Source organism: Crocodylus porosus, unplaced genomic scaffold (genome assembly GCF_001723895.1).
Source record: "Crocodylus porosus isolate Cpor-Errol unplaced genomic scaffold, CroPor_comp1, whole genome shotgun sequence".
NCBI classification, from domain to species: domain Eukaryota; kingdom Metazoa; phylum Chordata; order Crocodylia; family Crocodylidae; genus Crocodylus; species Crocodylus porosus.
The window spans coordinates 9,196,496-9,213,358 of NW_017728925.1; the positions used below are offsets into that span (position 1 = coordinate 9,196,496).

Sequence of the window (16,863 nt, forward strand, 5' to 3'; positions counted from 1 at the left end):
CCCAGCACTCTTTCCTGCTTATGCAGGGGGTCGGACTCGATGATCTATTGAGGTCCCTTCCGACCCTAGCATCTATGAATCTATGAATCTATGCCTGGCCATCATTGTCCAGACAGGTGACCAGGAGGCCAAGGAGAAAGGGTACATGTTATAGTCCTGTGAGAACTCACAGTAAATACAAATGCGGTGCACTTGTCCACAGCTGTACAGTAAAACAATGAATAATCTGATTTTTTTTCTCTTCCAATGGTGCTGAGCACCCACTATTCCCACAAAAGCCCTTCTCTTGTGGGGCACAGCTAGCATTACCAAATCCACTTGAGCCATTGGGCTACATGTATTTTGTTAGCTAGCTATGAGCTAGAGTCTTTACCTACATCACACAAGGAGTGAGCTGACCTGGCACAGACCGTGTCTAGCAAGGGCGTGAACGTTAGTCTTGGTGATTTGCACAGCAGCAAGAAATGCTTTGTTCTGGTACATGCAAAAGCATGTGTAGCTTAGAGCAGACTCCTGGTTTCTAGAGGAGTTTCTGCCACTGATTCATGGCAGCGCTGCAAGTCATTTAACTATGCTTTTAATAGAGGATTCATACAGAGGTGGGAAGCTTGAGCAAGGAAGCTTGACAGGATTTGTGTTTTCATGCCAGGATCTCTCGTGTACTTGTCTAGTGGGCACTGCTCTCGTTTACCCTCCAGACCCTCGACTCTGCGTGTGCAGCATAGAACAGATTTTAACATATAATTTGTGTCCAACTTTGAGGCCCCTTTCTACTGGCAGATTTATGTAAAGGTGAAACATAAATGAGAATCAAGCCTTATGCCTTCAAAAGAGGTTATTTGCTTGATCCAGTGATTTACATTGGAGTTAGACTAATGGATTTCACCTTTGGGTTTGCACTATTGGGTCCCTGATACTAGGTAACGTCTTAACGTAGGGGCAGGTGGTGTTTTGAGCTCACGCCTGTGCATCACAGCCAGTCATGCACGGGCATAGCTGGCATTTACTTTTCTAGCAAGTAGGGCTCTTTAGTGACACAGGCACGGTTTGACATAGCTACAGGTAAGTATTTTACATACTCCTATATTTACAAATAAATTCGCAAAGACCATCCTTAGATAACACTAGCGTTCTGATCTTAGCCTGTAGCTGCTGGGATGTTCCCATTTAAGGCTGAAAATCTATTCTCTCCCCATCTCATTACACTTACTGCAGGTGTCCTGCGGCACTTATTGCAGTCTTATGGTATGTAAACTAAACCCAGTGTCTGGAGACGCCAGCTGCATACCCACACACAGTGTGAAAGTCTGAATTTCAACTCTGTAGCCAAATTCCCCCGCTTAACAAAACAGAATGTTTTCAGTAGTACTACTAGGAAAAAAAGTGTTGTTCAGGTTACGTCTGTGTGCCCAGGGTCTTTTAGTGTCCACTCATCCATGGGAAACCCTTGGAAGAAACAAACTTAATAGCTAGAGACTTCCTTCAAAATTACAGTCCCACTTGGGAAGTAATCAGGTGCAGCTGAGCCTAAATTGGCTTAGGTCTTTGAGAAGGAGACTGCTAATTAAGGGGATAGGGGGTCACTGTGTAGGTGCCTGGCCTGGGAGCATCTCATGAATGGTTTTGTCTTTGTAGATAGTTCTCTTTTTGTGTTTCTTTCAGTTTTAATCATTTGCAGTGCCTGAAGGCAGTGTTGCCAAGACTAGATAGGCTGGAAGATGTCTTGTGTCTTTGTTACTGTCGTGCATGAACCCTGTAGAAATAAAAACAGTCCCAGAGGGGATATCTGTTTCTCTTTGCTAAACCTGGGCCTCCCATGAAATACCTTGGCAGCTGCATAGACTCTGTCCCAGTTGTAGCCACCCGTGTACCAGACAACTTGTCTGTCACATAAAGTATCTCGACTCCAACAGAAATTAATCCCTAATGTTTCAGAGGAAGGATGAGCAATGCACATAACTAGCTTTGCAATGCTGTACAGGCAGATGTGGTATCTGGAGCTTGGGCAGTTTATGGCTTAGAGTATGAGACATAGCTGCCCTCATCTGAGCTTGCATAACTTCAGTTTTGATAATGCTCATAAAATTATCTGGCTCTTTTGAAACTCCAGTTGCAGTATTTGACTCATGAACTGCTGTAGCGATGAATTCCATAGGGTGACTGTTTTGATGCAGCCTAGTATTTCCTCTTCGTATAGCTCCATAACCCTGATAGTTGTTGGATATTCTGCAAGGGGGGAAAAGCCCCTGATCAGCTTTCACTTTTCTAGAGTCAAATTGGGGTCAGTGGCCCACTGGTGGTTTGCAGAAAGAGCTGGCTGGTCATATGATGCTGACTCTTTATTTCTAGCAGATAAATTATTCAAGGCTTCTTTTCCTGCACATTCCATATGTTACTTTTGCATGTAAGCAATTTCTGACATTGCCGCAGGGATATTGTGTGATTGTGTGTGGAGGTCAATGCAGTAGCGGCGAAGGGGAGGGGAGATAGTCTGCAAGCCTGTCTCAGTATTTAAACTGTAGTCAGGTACAAAGGAGAAAGTCCAGTAGTTACAGGTAGTTGAAAGTTATCTGGAATGGAGGTAGATGGATGCAAGCCCTTAAAAACCCCTGCAGTATAGCCAGAACTGTACCTAGATTCCTGGCGGCCCCCGGCAAACTTTTAGTATTGCCCCCTCCCCCCTCTTTTACTATCAGGCCCCCCTTTGCCAGAAACAATGCTATAATAAAAAATACCATTTTTTTCTATCCGGGCCCCAAGCGACCTCCCAATTCACCTACACCTGTGTCCGGCCCTGAGTGTAGCTAGCTGAGACTGAGAGCTCACTCAGAATCCTAATCCTCCTTTCTGTGGTTAGCGTTCAGAAAGCTGAGCCCAGCTTCAAGAGGGTGAAGCTGCCCTGTCATCCCTGCGCTGTGCTGTTATAGATCTACATGTTTTCCTGTCTGCACATTCTGTGCCCTGTAGTTGGGTACATCCGCTCCTCATTTTAAGAACCATTGGTGCAGAAGTTCAATAAGATGCTGCTTTCTCTCTATTTTCATATGCACATGAAATGCGGTGAGAGCTAAGGATGCTGATACCGGGAGTGACTTTAGTAGCCTGAGTTAACATCCGTTGCAATGAACATGGCAGTTTGTATCTCAAAACCACTGCAATGTGGCCAGCCCCAAACTTCCAGTGTTTCTACAAGCATAAACATGCTTTATCCAGCACAGTTGATTCATGGATTATCCCTGCTGCCCTGTCTGACACCTTTCCTGGTGTCTAAGGTGATCGAGGGCAGACAAGGTTCTTTGGGTAAATCTGATTTCTATTATTAGACCAACTCAAATAGTTGGAAAAAATATTCTTTGCAAGCTTTTGGACACAAACATCCTTTGTCAGGCTGAGGACCCCAGAAATCTATCAAAGACAAAAATACCCAATTACATGTGGGGGCACATTTCTTACAAAAGAACCACTCTCTCTCCAATCTTTCAGTTCTAATCCTCAAAGGGAATTTACAAAAGACCTTTCACAGGTAAGCCTATGAACTTCACTTCATCAACCTACTGGATACAAAAAATCATAGACTAAATATAGATTTTGGATTTATGGCACAGTATAACCTGCCTGACATCTGAGTCCCCAGGTACCTCTCCACTATTTGCCAGCTAAATTCATTCCGCACCCTGCTTCCCCAACCTGTCTCTCACTCACTGACTCCTTAATTTACATTGTCACTGACTGCCTTTCTTGAATGCATACCAGCCTCTGGCTTCTTTACTATTTATTCCATCCAGGAAGAGCACAGGCCAACTGCAGATGCTTCCTCAGCCTGACAAAGGGTGTTTGTGCCCGAAAGCTTGCAAAGAAGAATTTTTTCCAACTATTTGATTGGGACTAATAAAAGATATCAGATTTATCCTTGTCGGCCTATGTTCTTAGACCAAGACAGCTACAACCTATACCTCTGAAACATGTAAGGTGGTCAAGGGCACATTCAAATCTTATCTCTGTTTTTGCATTCCTGGTTGCAGGGGGTTTTTTTTTAAATGACAGTTGAAACTCACAATCACATGATTCCAGGAGCTGGGACTTTAAGGAGCAAATACCAAGGATTGCAAGGCTTAAAAGAACTGGAAATATTGACAAGGCTTTTTTTTTCAGGTGCTCTGTAGACCGAGGAACACATCACCTCATTGGTGAAATAGTTTGTGTTTTGAAAGTTTTCTTTGCAACCATAATAGCTAGAGACTTCCTTCAAAACACATACAAAAACCACCCCGCCCTTTGGCAAACACTGATTTGGGATCTGAGGCCCTTTTGAACAGAACAATTAATTTAGGAGTTAAAGGTTTTAGCCAGGTTTTGTGTGATGCGAAAATGCCTCCTAGATTGTATGTTAGAACAAGTACTCTTCAGTTGTACGTGTGTACAGCAGCACAGGTTTGCAAGGAAAGCATCTCGAAAGCGGGGGTTGAAAGAGGATGGAGCTGGGCTTTTCTCAGTGGTGACAGATGACAGAACAAGGAGCAACAGTCTCATGTTGCAGCAAGGGAAGTTTAGGTTGGGTATTAGGAAGAATTTTCTCACTAGGAGGGTAGTAAAGCACTGGAACAAATTACCCAGAGAGATGGTGGATTCTGCATCCTTGGAGGTTTTTAAGACCCAGCTAGACAAAGCCTTAACACCCAGTGTTACAAACAGGAGCAGCCCAAATATGCAAGCAGGTAAAAGGTTGCTATTGCATTTGTTGGTTATTTGAGGCACACTAACTTCATCCATGCTTGAGCTGCAGTGATGTAAGATGCTGAGCCAGCCTGGCTATATTTCTACTTCTGTTGCAAGAAGCCCCTTTTTCTTTTCAAAACGCAGGGCTTTTCCCTCCCCAAGATGGTAACATTTCACTTTGTTGTAAAGACTTTTCCCATCTCCTCATTCCACTAGGAAGGTTTTTTGGTTTCTACATAGAAGTGTTTAAAGAACCAGTTTGTTTGGCCTTGCTTCAAATATTTGGCTCATTTTTCAGTAAGGCAAAGGTCAAGGTGGAATCTGTAGGTCAGGAGCAGAAAAGGCACTTTACACAGCAAAGCCTCAGAGCATAATGAGCTTTAAATGAGTGGCTATCCTTTTGGATGAAGCATTTTAGTATTTTGCATGCGGTTTTTTTTTAATGTTGGAGGATGTTGGGGGGTGGGGAGTCACACACAGTTGCACTTTTGTTAATTTGTGCAGGCCAGGAACCAATACAAATAAAAGAGCTTCTGTGAAAGAGGGCCCATCTCTGCCTGTGCTGCCGATGGGCTGGCGGGCACAGCGGAGTTCACAAGTAGATGGCTTTCACGTGTGAGAGATTCCATCCAGATTACGAGCCCAGCCACCTTTGGGACCCCCGCCCCCCTCGGCTGCTCTCCCCCCGTTTTCAGAACACATTAGGGATTGTTCTCAATGCCTGTCTTCCACGCTGCTGATCCTCGGGTGACTGCTGATGATTAAAACAGTGTCCCACGATGAAATTTTCCATGGAATTTCAGGTGCCGAGGCTGGAAGACTTCAGATGTAAGTCAACTTGTTGCTGAGTTTTATTGATTGAGCAGTGCAGAGGCAGTCAAGAGGACGTGTGTGTGTGTGCACATTCATGTACAGAAATAAGACTAGGCACTTGCGGATTTTCAGCTCTTAGCTTAGTGGACTCAACCTTGTCCCATCTCACGCAAATAAGAGAGCAGTGTTGATATACTATGAGGATACTAGTTCTTACCTAGAGCTGATTGGAAAATGTAGAGGTAAATCCAGGAGAGCAGGAGTGAAGTGTAGCCACTACCTCTAGAAGGTCTCATCCATAAAGAGATGGCCACGTTTGGGAGAAAGTGTTCAGAGATGGGTAACGTTGAAGGATGGCATGAGAGAACGGGAACTAAGACTGGAATAAGATGCAGTTAGCTTGAGGGAAGACTGAATGGAGACATCTCTGTGAAGATGGTGACAGGCTGGATAGTTCTATGCCTGTTTGGCTCGGCTAGTAGAAGCAGCCTTTTAAGAGGTGTGGCAACAGCCGTAAATGTGACTGAGATGAGAAGTGCCAACCGGAGGCTTGACGTGGTCTGTCTGCTAAGAAGCTTTCATAAACATGCCTGTGCTCCGGTTCCCTCTGTGGCTGGTTGGTTTGTTTGTGAATAACTGAAAATGATTCTTGCTGGAGTCTCATCAATGATGAGACTCTGGCTAAAAATGAGGTTTGGCTTGGTTTGCCTTTTTTCTTTTTCATATGTTCTTTATGGCGTTTATGTGAGAGAGGGGCAAGGCTGAGAGTTTGTCTGCTAAGACCTAGGCAGGGCATGAACTTGAAGTGCAAGATATACCTCCTTAACTCCCCATTTGGCCATGCCCATGCTCTGCACTGAATGGTCTTTTTGTGGGCCACTTCTGAAGTAGACTAGGCTATGAAGAGATGCGCATTCACAGAGGGAGCTAGTACTGGATACTCATGGGGCTATTCTCAGTGTGTAGAGCTCTTATAGACCAGAGGTCCCTGGTTTTTCACAGGACAGTCTATCCATTAGTATTTTTACTGCCTTAGTGTCCAGCAGTTACAGCAGTGTATCAGGTTCCCATTGTCCTAGACACTACCAAAACACGGAATTAAATGACTTTCCTGCCCCAAAGAGTTTACAGCTGAAGTACTGGCATTACTGAGTTCTGACCTGGCAGGACAAGTTTGGGGGTTGTTCCCTCCCACATCCATTTAGTTATCAGCCTCTGTGCTGAGGGTACCAATACATCTGCTCATTGGAATGATGCAGACATGGATAGGGTTGCAGTAGGGACTCAAATGAGTTGACCAGCTCATTAAATAGTGGCAGGGGTAAGTGGATTTTTTTGCCCGTTTCCTTACCTGGTTGGTGTGCTGAAGTAGGTAATTCTGGGGCAGGCTGGCTTGGGAAGGAGACATGTTCTGTAATGAAGAGAAGTTAGCCGTCTTGGGGAAAGAGGTAGGTGGTGATGGGACAGCATGAAATGGAAGTGGAAAGTTGCCTGTGGGATTGGAAAGGAAGAATGGCACCTGAGGCTGGTTCAGTGTACAGCCCAGAAAGCATCTTGGCATTCATCTCAGCATGTGTGTGGGTTTGAAGGATGCTACAGTGCTGCTACTGATCATTTCCACTTGGTTTGCAGATTGGCACGTGGATTCAGTGTTGGGGCATGCCCATTCAGATTTGGCATTGTGAACAGCTCCTGGGGCAGATGCCATCCTGTACCTTCTGTTGCCATACCCCATCTGGCCGTACCACACTGAATCTTCCTCTGCTGCCAAGAATGTGGGCGTAATCTTTGATTTGGAGCTCACCGTGCTGGAACAGATTGCACTGAGTTATTTTTACCATTTTAGGACTATTGCCAGACTACACCCTTTTTCCTCCACAATTATGAAAGCATAATTTAAAATGTCTAGTACAATCTCTAGCCCTGCTCACTGCAGTGCCTTGACTGCTGAGGTGAACTTCCACCTCCACTCAATCACTGCCTTTCACTTAGGGAAGCAGACAGGGATGCTTCTTGCTAGGATAAAACCACTTGGACGTTTTCATTATTGCTTAGTAGATTAAACATGAGTTTCAGATTAGAAACCTAGCCATAGATCCTAGGTTTCCATTTGGAAGCAGTACCATAGGTGGCTAAAAATGGCACCAGTGGAAATTCCCAGTTGGAAACTTGTGCTGCTGCCTATTGTTTTATAATTGTACTTCATATAGATAACAAATGTCAAACAACCCAAAGGACGGCAATGCGTGAAATGGGGTCTGAGCCAGGATTTTTTACTCCTAAATTAAATAACAGCTGAACTGCTTTTCTTTGTAAATCCAGCCTTCTGTTTGACACCTTGTTCAGAACATCCTGGATTAACTGCTTATGCGTGAAGACATTTAAAGGTCTTGCCTTATAGTAATGTTTCTATTAAGTTCTGTCTTTCTTTACAAATCCCTCTGGGTTTGGGATAATTTTTCTGTGTACCATTCACTCGTTCCAATCTACATTTATTTTTGTTCTCAAGACCCTAGTGAGATACTTCTGAGATGGGGAAGGATGGTTCAGTAGTTAGGGTAGTAGGCTTGGGACATTGGGGTCATGTCCCAGCTTTGCCACAGTCATCTTGGACAAGTGTAGATGGATAAGTCATCTATTTTTTGCCTTAGTCCTGACTTTGTAAAATGGGGTTCATTGCAATGCCTTGCTCCGTAAGGATTGGTAAAAATAATGAATGTGGGCTTTAAGAGAACTTGAGGAAGAGAATTTACACAGGCTGGGATTTTCAACAGAAGTTAGCAGTGAAGTGGCCAACTCCAATTAATATTAACAGCACTCGAATAACTTTCTGAGTTCATTTGGAAATGCCAGCCACAACACTGTAATTTAATAACCTCTTACAGAAGAGTGAAATCTTGAAATACGATGACATATGCTCAAACAATGTCCATGCTACAAGAGGCAATAAAAAGAAAATTTAAGTAGCTAAGAGTGCCATTTTGTATTGTAGTATAATGAAAAAAAATAAAACTCAATAAATGTTAGCAGGGTGATCTTTTTTTTCAAAGGAGACTGAGTTTAGTCTTATTTGGACTTCTATCTTCATTCAGCTCCTTTGAAAATCACGGTCTGAAAGATTTGGCATCCAAATGTTGTAAACTGCGGATAGCAAACGTTTCTCCCGATGCTGACTTCTCCACTATCCCACACTCCTTTTTAAACAAAATACTCCTACATGTGGTACAAAGCCCATACGCACATCTCAACATAAAGATGAATCTTCTGAATTTAATCTTCAGATTGCCACATCTCCCAGGAACTTGTTTTAAGAGATTTAAGATTATTACTACTTCTGCCTAAAAGGTTAGCAGATTTCATCTGCTGTACACAAGCCTAGGAGAAGCTATTCTTAGCTTATTCCAGAGATCTCCTTAAATAGTATTGAGAAAACATGCAGAATGCTTTCAAAATATGATCTGAAAAGCTATACTAATGTATATAATCTTTTAGGTCTTTTTACACTACTAATTGCCCGTGGTATCTGTGCAAAAAAATATAGCTATTTGAACAGAGGCCACTGACTATTTTTAGATATCAATGTCTCTTGTTAAAATTAAAACATCATTAAAATGCCACGTGGGAAAACTGAAGCTTATTTTAAACAGGGACATTACTGTATTCCAGTCAGGGTATGGGCTTACATTCCAGCCTCTTTAGAGCCTCTGAAAAGGCAAAATTTCAAGTGCCTTGCATGAGATGTGCCCTTGAGGTTAAACAAATAATTAAACAGTTAAAATTTCACCCACTTCTCTTTCCTCTTGTTTCAACTCCCATAAATGCTCCTGGTGCTTTGTTAAAACTCCAAATAAATGACTATGAGCACACTTGCCCATCTCGATTTCTCTGTTTTTTCTGGAGCTTTTGCAAAAGTCCAGCTCTCGAATCCCAGAGCAGAGTTCATTCATAGGTGGGGGTGGAGGGTTAGATTTTCCTATTGTTGTGTATTGTCTCATGATGATAGATGGATGCGGATCACCATCAGTACAGTCAGGAGTTGGTGGCTCAGTTTTCTGCATTATGGTGCCTGTAAATCTAACTTCAAAGCTTGCAAGGTCATTGGGAATACGGCCTGAGAGGTCTTGGCCACCCCCACATCAAAAAAGTTAAAGACTATGTTGTCTGCTAGCAAATAGTTTCCCTAGGGAGGAAGTCAGATCGCACAGAAAATGTTATTGCTCCAGAGCTCTTAGCCTTGAGGCCTGGTGTAAACTGAAGACAATGGAGCTATGCCAGTTTACACCACTGTAAAATCTGGCCCGGATCTCAAAGCTCAGCATGCTTAAGAGCAGTCAGCATTTTGCTGCCCCTGTTAGTGCACCTGCAGTAGATTGCTTTCTAAAGGGTTTGTTGGCACTGCATGTTCATAGTCCAGAGGGAAACTCGTGCACTTAAAGGCAGGCTTTGAAACCACCTTTCAATAAATTGACATCTTGCAACTGCCCGTTGTAAACTGCCCTTGTTTGCAGCTGGGCTGCAGGCATGACTAGAACACAAGAAAAATACAGTTACAAGCTTATTTGTGTGTAGCCAGTCATTGATACTGGCTAATTAAAAAGCTGCTTCATTAGGGTCCTCCCTAAGCCGGGCCCCTCAGTATGGGGGCACACTGTTGCTGGTGACTCTGAAAGGGAAAGTTTTCTGAAATGTTTGTACCAGCTCTTTCTTCCTGCTGATGCTTTCCCTAACTACAAGCATGTCTGTAGGAGGGAGGGCTGCAGTGTGTGGTTTTAGCTATAATGGTCCAGGGAACATGTAGGAAATGAGATGAGTTTGGTAGTATCTTATATTCGGTCAGCTACAGTTGGGAGGGATGATGGACAAGTGTTCAGGCTCCAGATGTCCCGCCCAAGGTCTGGGAAAGAAGCTGACACAGCTTAAGCCACGTATGAGATAAAATTATTACTTTTGTTTAACCCTATTATGTGAAAGAAAAAGGGTCACTTAACATGGGAAGAGGGCAGTAAACCTGTAGGCTCTAGAGACCTGTAGAGTAAAGAGAAGTTATCAGAAGTGGCTACAGGACATGGAGAGAACCACTACAGTCGGTAACCCTAATTATGTAAAAGAGTCGGTCTGTTCAAGAGGAAAGAAGATTATGACTTGTAGAGTGCAGAGATTACCCAAGGAAGCAGATAAACTCTAATGAGCTATAAAACCATTGTCTGTGTTAAATTTCTGATGTTTCATTGACTGTATCATTTCTAGGGAGCATCCTGAGCATGGAGTTGAACATCCTCACAGTTCAGGGGCTGTGTGAAGCTAGCATCTTAGCTCAAGACTTGTTCTAACTGTGTATTTTATTTTTTTAGGGTCTTCCTGGTCCTCATGGAAACCCTGGCTCCCCTGGCCCACCTGGCCATAAAGTAAGTATCTGCTAGTGTGAAAAGCTTTTGCCAGTTGGCTCTCGAGGAGACATCAGTAGGGGGGTAGCAAAGTCCATAAAGCTACTGAACCCAAGAAGGGGCTGATAACAAGAACTCCCCCATCCCCATCCCTTCCCCCCCCCCCACAACCTGGGGATGTTTCCAGCAACACTGAAAAGTCCTTTCCCCGCACCCTGTAAGACTTGCTGTCATATTGCAAGATACATCATTCTTCCCTCAAAGTTGTTAGGAAGCTCCCAACAGCACCACGTGATATGATAACCCTTAAATAAGGCCTTTTGCTGCTTCCTGTCCTCTTCTGCGCCACTTCTCTGGGCTGGACAGTTCTGTTCTCCATATTTGCACTGGTGCTACTACTCATCCAACTCATCGCATCGTAGAATTTATACCATACTTTGTGCTATTTAGAAAACGTAGACACATTCCAGAAAGCTAAGCTGGACTCTCTTTTAGACTTTATCTAATCAGAAGTAGTTTTAGAGCTCCTGGAAATCCAAGTAACACTGATCATAGTATCATACATGAGACCAGAAAACGATTAGGATGCTGTCTGGGGATGGGGAAGTCAGGACTTAACAAAGATTTTTGCTAACAAAGTGAAAGCTGTAGGATTTCCTATCAAATGGAAAAGAAGGTGCATACCACAGGGGCTTCCTTTCATGAACTCATCAGCAGATATCCTGGTTTCCCCTGATAAAAAAAAAATTGCAAATTCTCTGATAAAAACTGCAAAATTCATGAATAAAATGAAAGCCCCCCCTGCAGGAGGCTGTGGCTGCGGCAGCGGAGCAGAGCCCAGCTCCCCCCGCCGTGCTGCAGGCTCAGGGGGAGGGGGGGTCTGGCTCCCTGTGCTGCACACACTCCGGGGGGGGGGCACATGCCTCCCAAGATCTGTGCATGGGGTGGTGGCAGACACAGGCTGCCCGCTGCGGCCATGGGCTGCCCGCTACGGGTTTGGACTTCTCAGCCTGCTGCCTCCCCCAGGGCTTCCACAGCCCAGCGGGTACAACCTGGCGCTGCAGGGTAGAGTGGGGCCATGCAGGAAAGCCACTTGCCGCTGTGAGCTCCGCACTGCCCTGGAGACACATCCCCAGAGTGTGTGGCAGGAGCAGGTGCGGTGGCATGGGGTTGTGCCCATCACTGCAGCTCTGCCCACAGGGGATGCACAGCCAGGGCAGTGTGGAGCTCACAACAGCAATGAGCTTCCCACGCAGCCTCGCTCTGCCCTGCAGTGCCGGTCGCACCAGAGGCCCCAGGGGAGGGCAGCAGGGCAGGAGCCCAAGCCCTCAGCAGGCAGCCTGCCCCGCACACAAATCTGGGAGTCACAGGTCCTCCTTGCCCCCCAGAAGTGCACATAGCAGCGGGAAGCTGCCCCCTGCCCCACAGGACGAGCTGTCTGCGGCTCCATCCCACTCCCCACTGGGGCCCTGTGGCCACGTATTGCAGCCATGGGCCCGAAGCCCCATGCACTGCCCAACTGGGCGGCAGCCCCAGCCCTAGCCCTGCCCAACTCCCCCCCTATGGGGGCCTCAATCCCCACATCACTTACCTGTGGGAGCTGCTCTCCAGGCTGCCTGGTGGCCATGTGCATATGCGTGCACATGGAGCCCCCTGCCTGCCCTCTTCCCGCTCCCTCCCCACGAGCTGCAACTCTGCCAGCCTGCAGACGCTTGTTGCAAAACTGCAAAATCCGCGGGTTTTTCTGCTAAAATGAGAAATCCACATTTTCCTTTAGTAAAGGGGGAAATCTGCGTTTTATTCCGTTTTTCTGTGGGAAATGGAAAACCCAGATCCCTGCCCTTTGGTAGGCAGAAATGTTACAAACATTAACGGATGCACTGGGAAAAAAATTCTAGAGACCTGGCATTCTGCCCGTCCGTGATTAAGAAGTAGGCATTAGAGACGTGCTGGCAAACAGCAGCTGTTTTAAATTTAAAAGTATAGTTATATGGCCTGAAAAGCGAGGCTGTAAAAACTCTACATTTTAGTGTTCTACATTTATTCCCTGTCAATGACTTCCAGATCACACATGTGGAGTTTTACACATCAAATCAAGATCTTTTCGTCATAGTCCTTGCAAATTCAGCCTTGTCCAATCTGCAGACTCAAGCTGGGTTTGGGGTTGGAGGTTCCCCCACCCCCCTCCCCTGGCCTCTGCCCTGCACATCATCAAAAATTATCACTGGCACTAACATTTCTGAGCTTTCTCCTCTCCAGGTGCATTGATTTGGCCCCCTGATAGAAATAAAAAATTCTTGCAGCTCTTTCTCCTACATCATGCTGGACAGGTGGGCTTGAGACATAAATATTCAATGGATTGATAAATGAGTCTGGAACAGAGACACATTCTAGTTACAGTGGTTTTTTTCCCTGCTAAGATAGAGCAGAGTTTTAGAGGAGATAAAATACAATTGAACACTTGGAGGACAAGATCTCCCTTCCCCTCCCAAGCCAGGAGAAAAGCACATCTCCTGCAAGGCAGGCTGTGCTTTGCAGCATGCTCTGATGCATCTTGTGGTTTGTCGCTCCAATGCGGAGAAGGAGCTTTCACGTGCATCCCCGCTACCCCCCATCCTGTCCCATCTCTCCCCTGCTGCCACACACACACACTGAGACCACTCTGCCTTCAGCTCTGTAGAATTCAAATCTGGGGACCTGGCAGCTGACGCCAGTCTTGATCATTGTTCTCCAATGGTTGAAACATCCCAGCTCATCTCCATTGCTTGAAGCTGCAGTCAGAGTGAGGTTATTTCAAAGAAGCCAGCACCCACCCATAGTTTATAGCTAGCATCATGACTTGTATCCAGAAAAAGGTGGAGACTGCTGTGGAACATAGTGCCATAAGGATGACTCCAGTAGGGCTTCTGTATTCTGCTCTGTGCTGCCTGGTTAGTTATATCTGCCTACCTTCTCTTTGGTGGTTTGAAAAAAACCAAGGAAGGAAGGGAGGGAGCCTCTATGCCGACCACCATGACCAGTTCATCACAATGACCTTCTAAACAGTGAGATAACTCAGTTTGTCTTTGTCATATGAAAGCTGCAGCGAAGTCTTAGGCTAAGGATGAATGCTCACCCAGCAGTGGAAGAGAGGTATTTGCAAGTTCTTCCAAAGCACCGACTAGATGTTGCTACATCCTCTTGGCAGGTACATACTGAGAACTGTAGCCTTCTCTTCTCTTCTACCTCCCATGAACGTAGCTGGTGTTCAAAGCCCAACTTTTCAGACTCGTGTAGCAGGGAAGCAGATTAGATTTTCTACCACTCCCTCTCACTTCTAGTCTCGACAGATGAGATGTCATATCAAGGGCCTGACTTTTCCCAAGTTGCTGCACCTCAGTGAATGGAGTTAACATGAGCTCTAGGAGTTCAGTGCCTCTAAAAATCCTTTGATGAATAGGTAAACTAAGCAGTCCTGTCTGTAGCTTTTTCTACTGAGACATAAGAGAGTCAAAGAGCTGCTAGATGAGGTCTTCCTAGACAGCACTTGGTAATAAATAGCTTGGAAAAAACAAGCCATCCAACAAATGAAACCAAATTTTCCCAAACAGATAGAGCCTGGAAACGATGACTAACACAAAGCCAGTGACACTGAGAATATAAACCAAGACCCTGCTGATTTTCAACTGAATTAACAGGGTGCAGATGAGGCTCAGCAGTCAGCTGTACATAAGGAATCTGATGCTTAATTGTATCAGACCAAGATTTGTGTGCAGGCGCATGCATGTGTTTGTATTTGTAACAGTTTATTGCATCATAGAGCTCTCATGTTCTGTTGTCAAACTAGTCTACGTTTTGATTTTCCCCATATTACGAATTCCACCTTATTTTCATCATGATGGTGACTCTTAGTAGTTTAATAAGCCTTACGTAGAAAGTTGCTCTTTTAAACAGTACAGTATATGTATTTATAGTGCCAACATTTTTGTTGTGCAAGTGGGCGTAGCCCCACTGATTTCAGTGGAGTCCCACCCATTTGCATCACTAGAGAATGTGGCCCATCTCATTTTTCCTCCGCTATTTATATTATATAACTGTTTAAATGGTACTCTTGCCACTTCAGATTTCTTGTGTTGTCTTTGGCAACCATGGTAACTTCATGTCTAGTTAATGAAGGCTATGATTGTATTTGATAACCTTTTCATTTGTTTTGGACAGCTGTTGTGCTCAGACCAAGGTCTTGACTCATGGTATGATTGGGAGGTTGCGGGGGGGTGGGCAGAGAAATGCTTGGTATGGATGATCTTGACGTAGCTTTGAGGATATTCTAAAAATATTCAGAACTGAGGTGGGAGAGGGGAGAAAGTTTCGCCATCGGCTAATGCATTTTTTAAAAGCTGCGTAAAAGCGGTTGAAGGAGTGAGGGTTATATCTCTCATCCGGAGGCTTTGGGTTGAAATGTTAAACTGTTTTCCTTAGGTGGCTGTTCTGAATAAATCCTCTATTCTGAGAGTACAAATTTCCTTTGGGAGCATGATTTGGCTCCAGGAACTTTGATGTTTTAAACATTGCTAGTATTGGGATTGTTAGGCTGGTGTATTTTGGTTGTGCAGTTTTTATAAAGGAAAAGACCTTTCTTCCTGTAAAATGGGAGGTAGTGTGATCTGCTAGGCCATTGACAGATGTTCATTGAAAGGTATGAAAGGATCTGATCATCCATACCAACAGTTGTGCCTCTGCCACACGTGCATGGCCGGGTGCACAATTTTGGCATTGGGCATCAGGTTTAAATTGTGCTACACTTGCTGGTGCAGGGGGAGTCCGGGATCACGATCATGCAGGCTTCCCCTGTACCACCAAGTAGGAAGCTGGGTTCCTGGTGAACCTGTACAGTCTTGGAGCTGGGACTTGCAATCTGCTGATTGGCGGTGTTCAAGATCCCAGTGCAGTTTCAGGGTTGAGACCCTCAAACAGCCAACTGGCCGTCCCGGCCCTGGGACCACCCGGGAGTCTTGAACCAGCTCTAGTGCAGTCCCAGGGCTGATATGACACATCAGCCAATTGCTGGTCCCAGCCCTGGGGCCACACCAGACTCTTCAACTGCTCTGATGCAGTCCCATGGCTGATCTCAGCCCTGGGACCACCCCGGAGCCAGGTGAAGACGCCAGCATGATCCCACAGCTGGGACCCCCAATCAGCTAATTGGCTGTCCAAGCCGCGGGACTGCACCTGAACTGGTTCAAGACTCCCATGGGGTAGGGCCACCAGTCAGCTGATTGGCAGTCCCTGCCTACTGGTTACACGTTCAATCTAAGGCACGATGGAAACCAGCCACAGAATTAATACACAGATTTTGTGGAAGAGTTTTGTAGCTTATTTCCCATTTTATTATGTCATAAATTGCATAAACATGTGGCCAGGTCATTAAGACGTAATTAAGTAGTTAATCATGTCTTAAGTGTAACATCTGCCAGGGGTCTAAGTTAAAGCAAGAAATGGCATCAGTACTTCTGCCTTTTATTTCTGATGCTGCCACAGATCTTGGGAAAATTCATTTTTCTGTGCCTCAGCTTACCCACTTCTATAACAAATACATTCGTGCTCACCAAACAGAAATGATGAGACATAATCTTTGTCAAGTGCTTTGAGATCCTCAAGAGACAGTGCTTTGGAAGCACAACACTTACTTTACATGCTTCTAAGTCACCAAAGGAAGCAAACGTGTCTGGGAAGGAAAGAGTAAGCATCTGCCTGTCGGGGTAGGGTCCTACCTTTACGAAATAAAATATTCCCTCCAGTCCAGAAGGAACAGGGACCATATCACCCTGCTCTCAGCAGTCATGGAGCACACAAGTCGCTCTAAGGCCTGAAATGAAGGATGTCATAGATTTCATAGACATCAGGGCTGGAAGGGACCTCGGGAGATCATCGAGTCCAGCCCCCTGCCCAAAGGGCAGGAAGTCAGCTGGGG

At 45.2% G+C, this 16,863-nt stretch overlaps 1 protein-coding gene across 1 annotated transcript in view; it reads left to right on the forward strand.

Annotated features, from left to right (window-relative positions):
* The window catches only part of COL27A1 (collagen type XXVII alpha 1 chain), a 215,874-nt gene that overhangs the window by 25,617 nt on the left and 173,394 nt on the right, over nucleotides 1-16,863 (forward strand). The window contains exon 4 of the mRNA XM_019540657.1: nucleotides 10,881-10,934. Coding sequence (XP_019396202.1) covers nucleotides 10,881-10,934 — 54 coding nt within the window. The remainder of the gene's footprint in view (nucleotides 1-10,880; nucleotides 10,935-16,863) is intronic.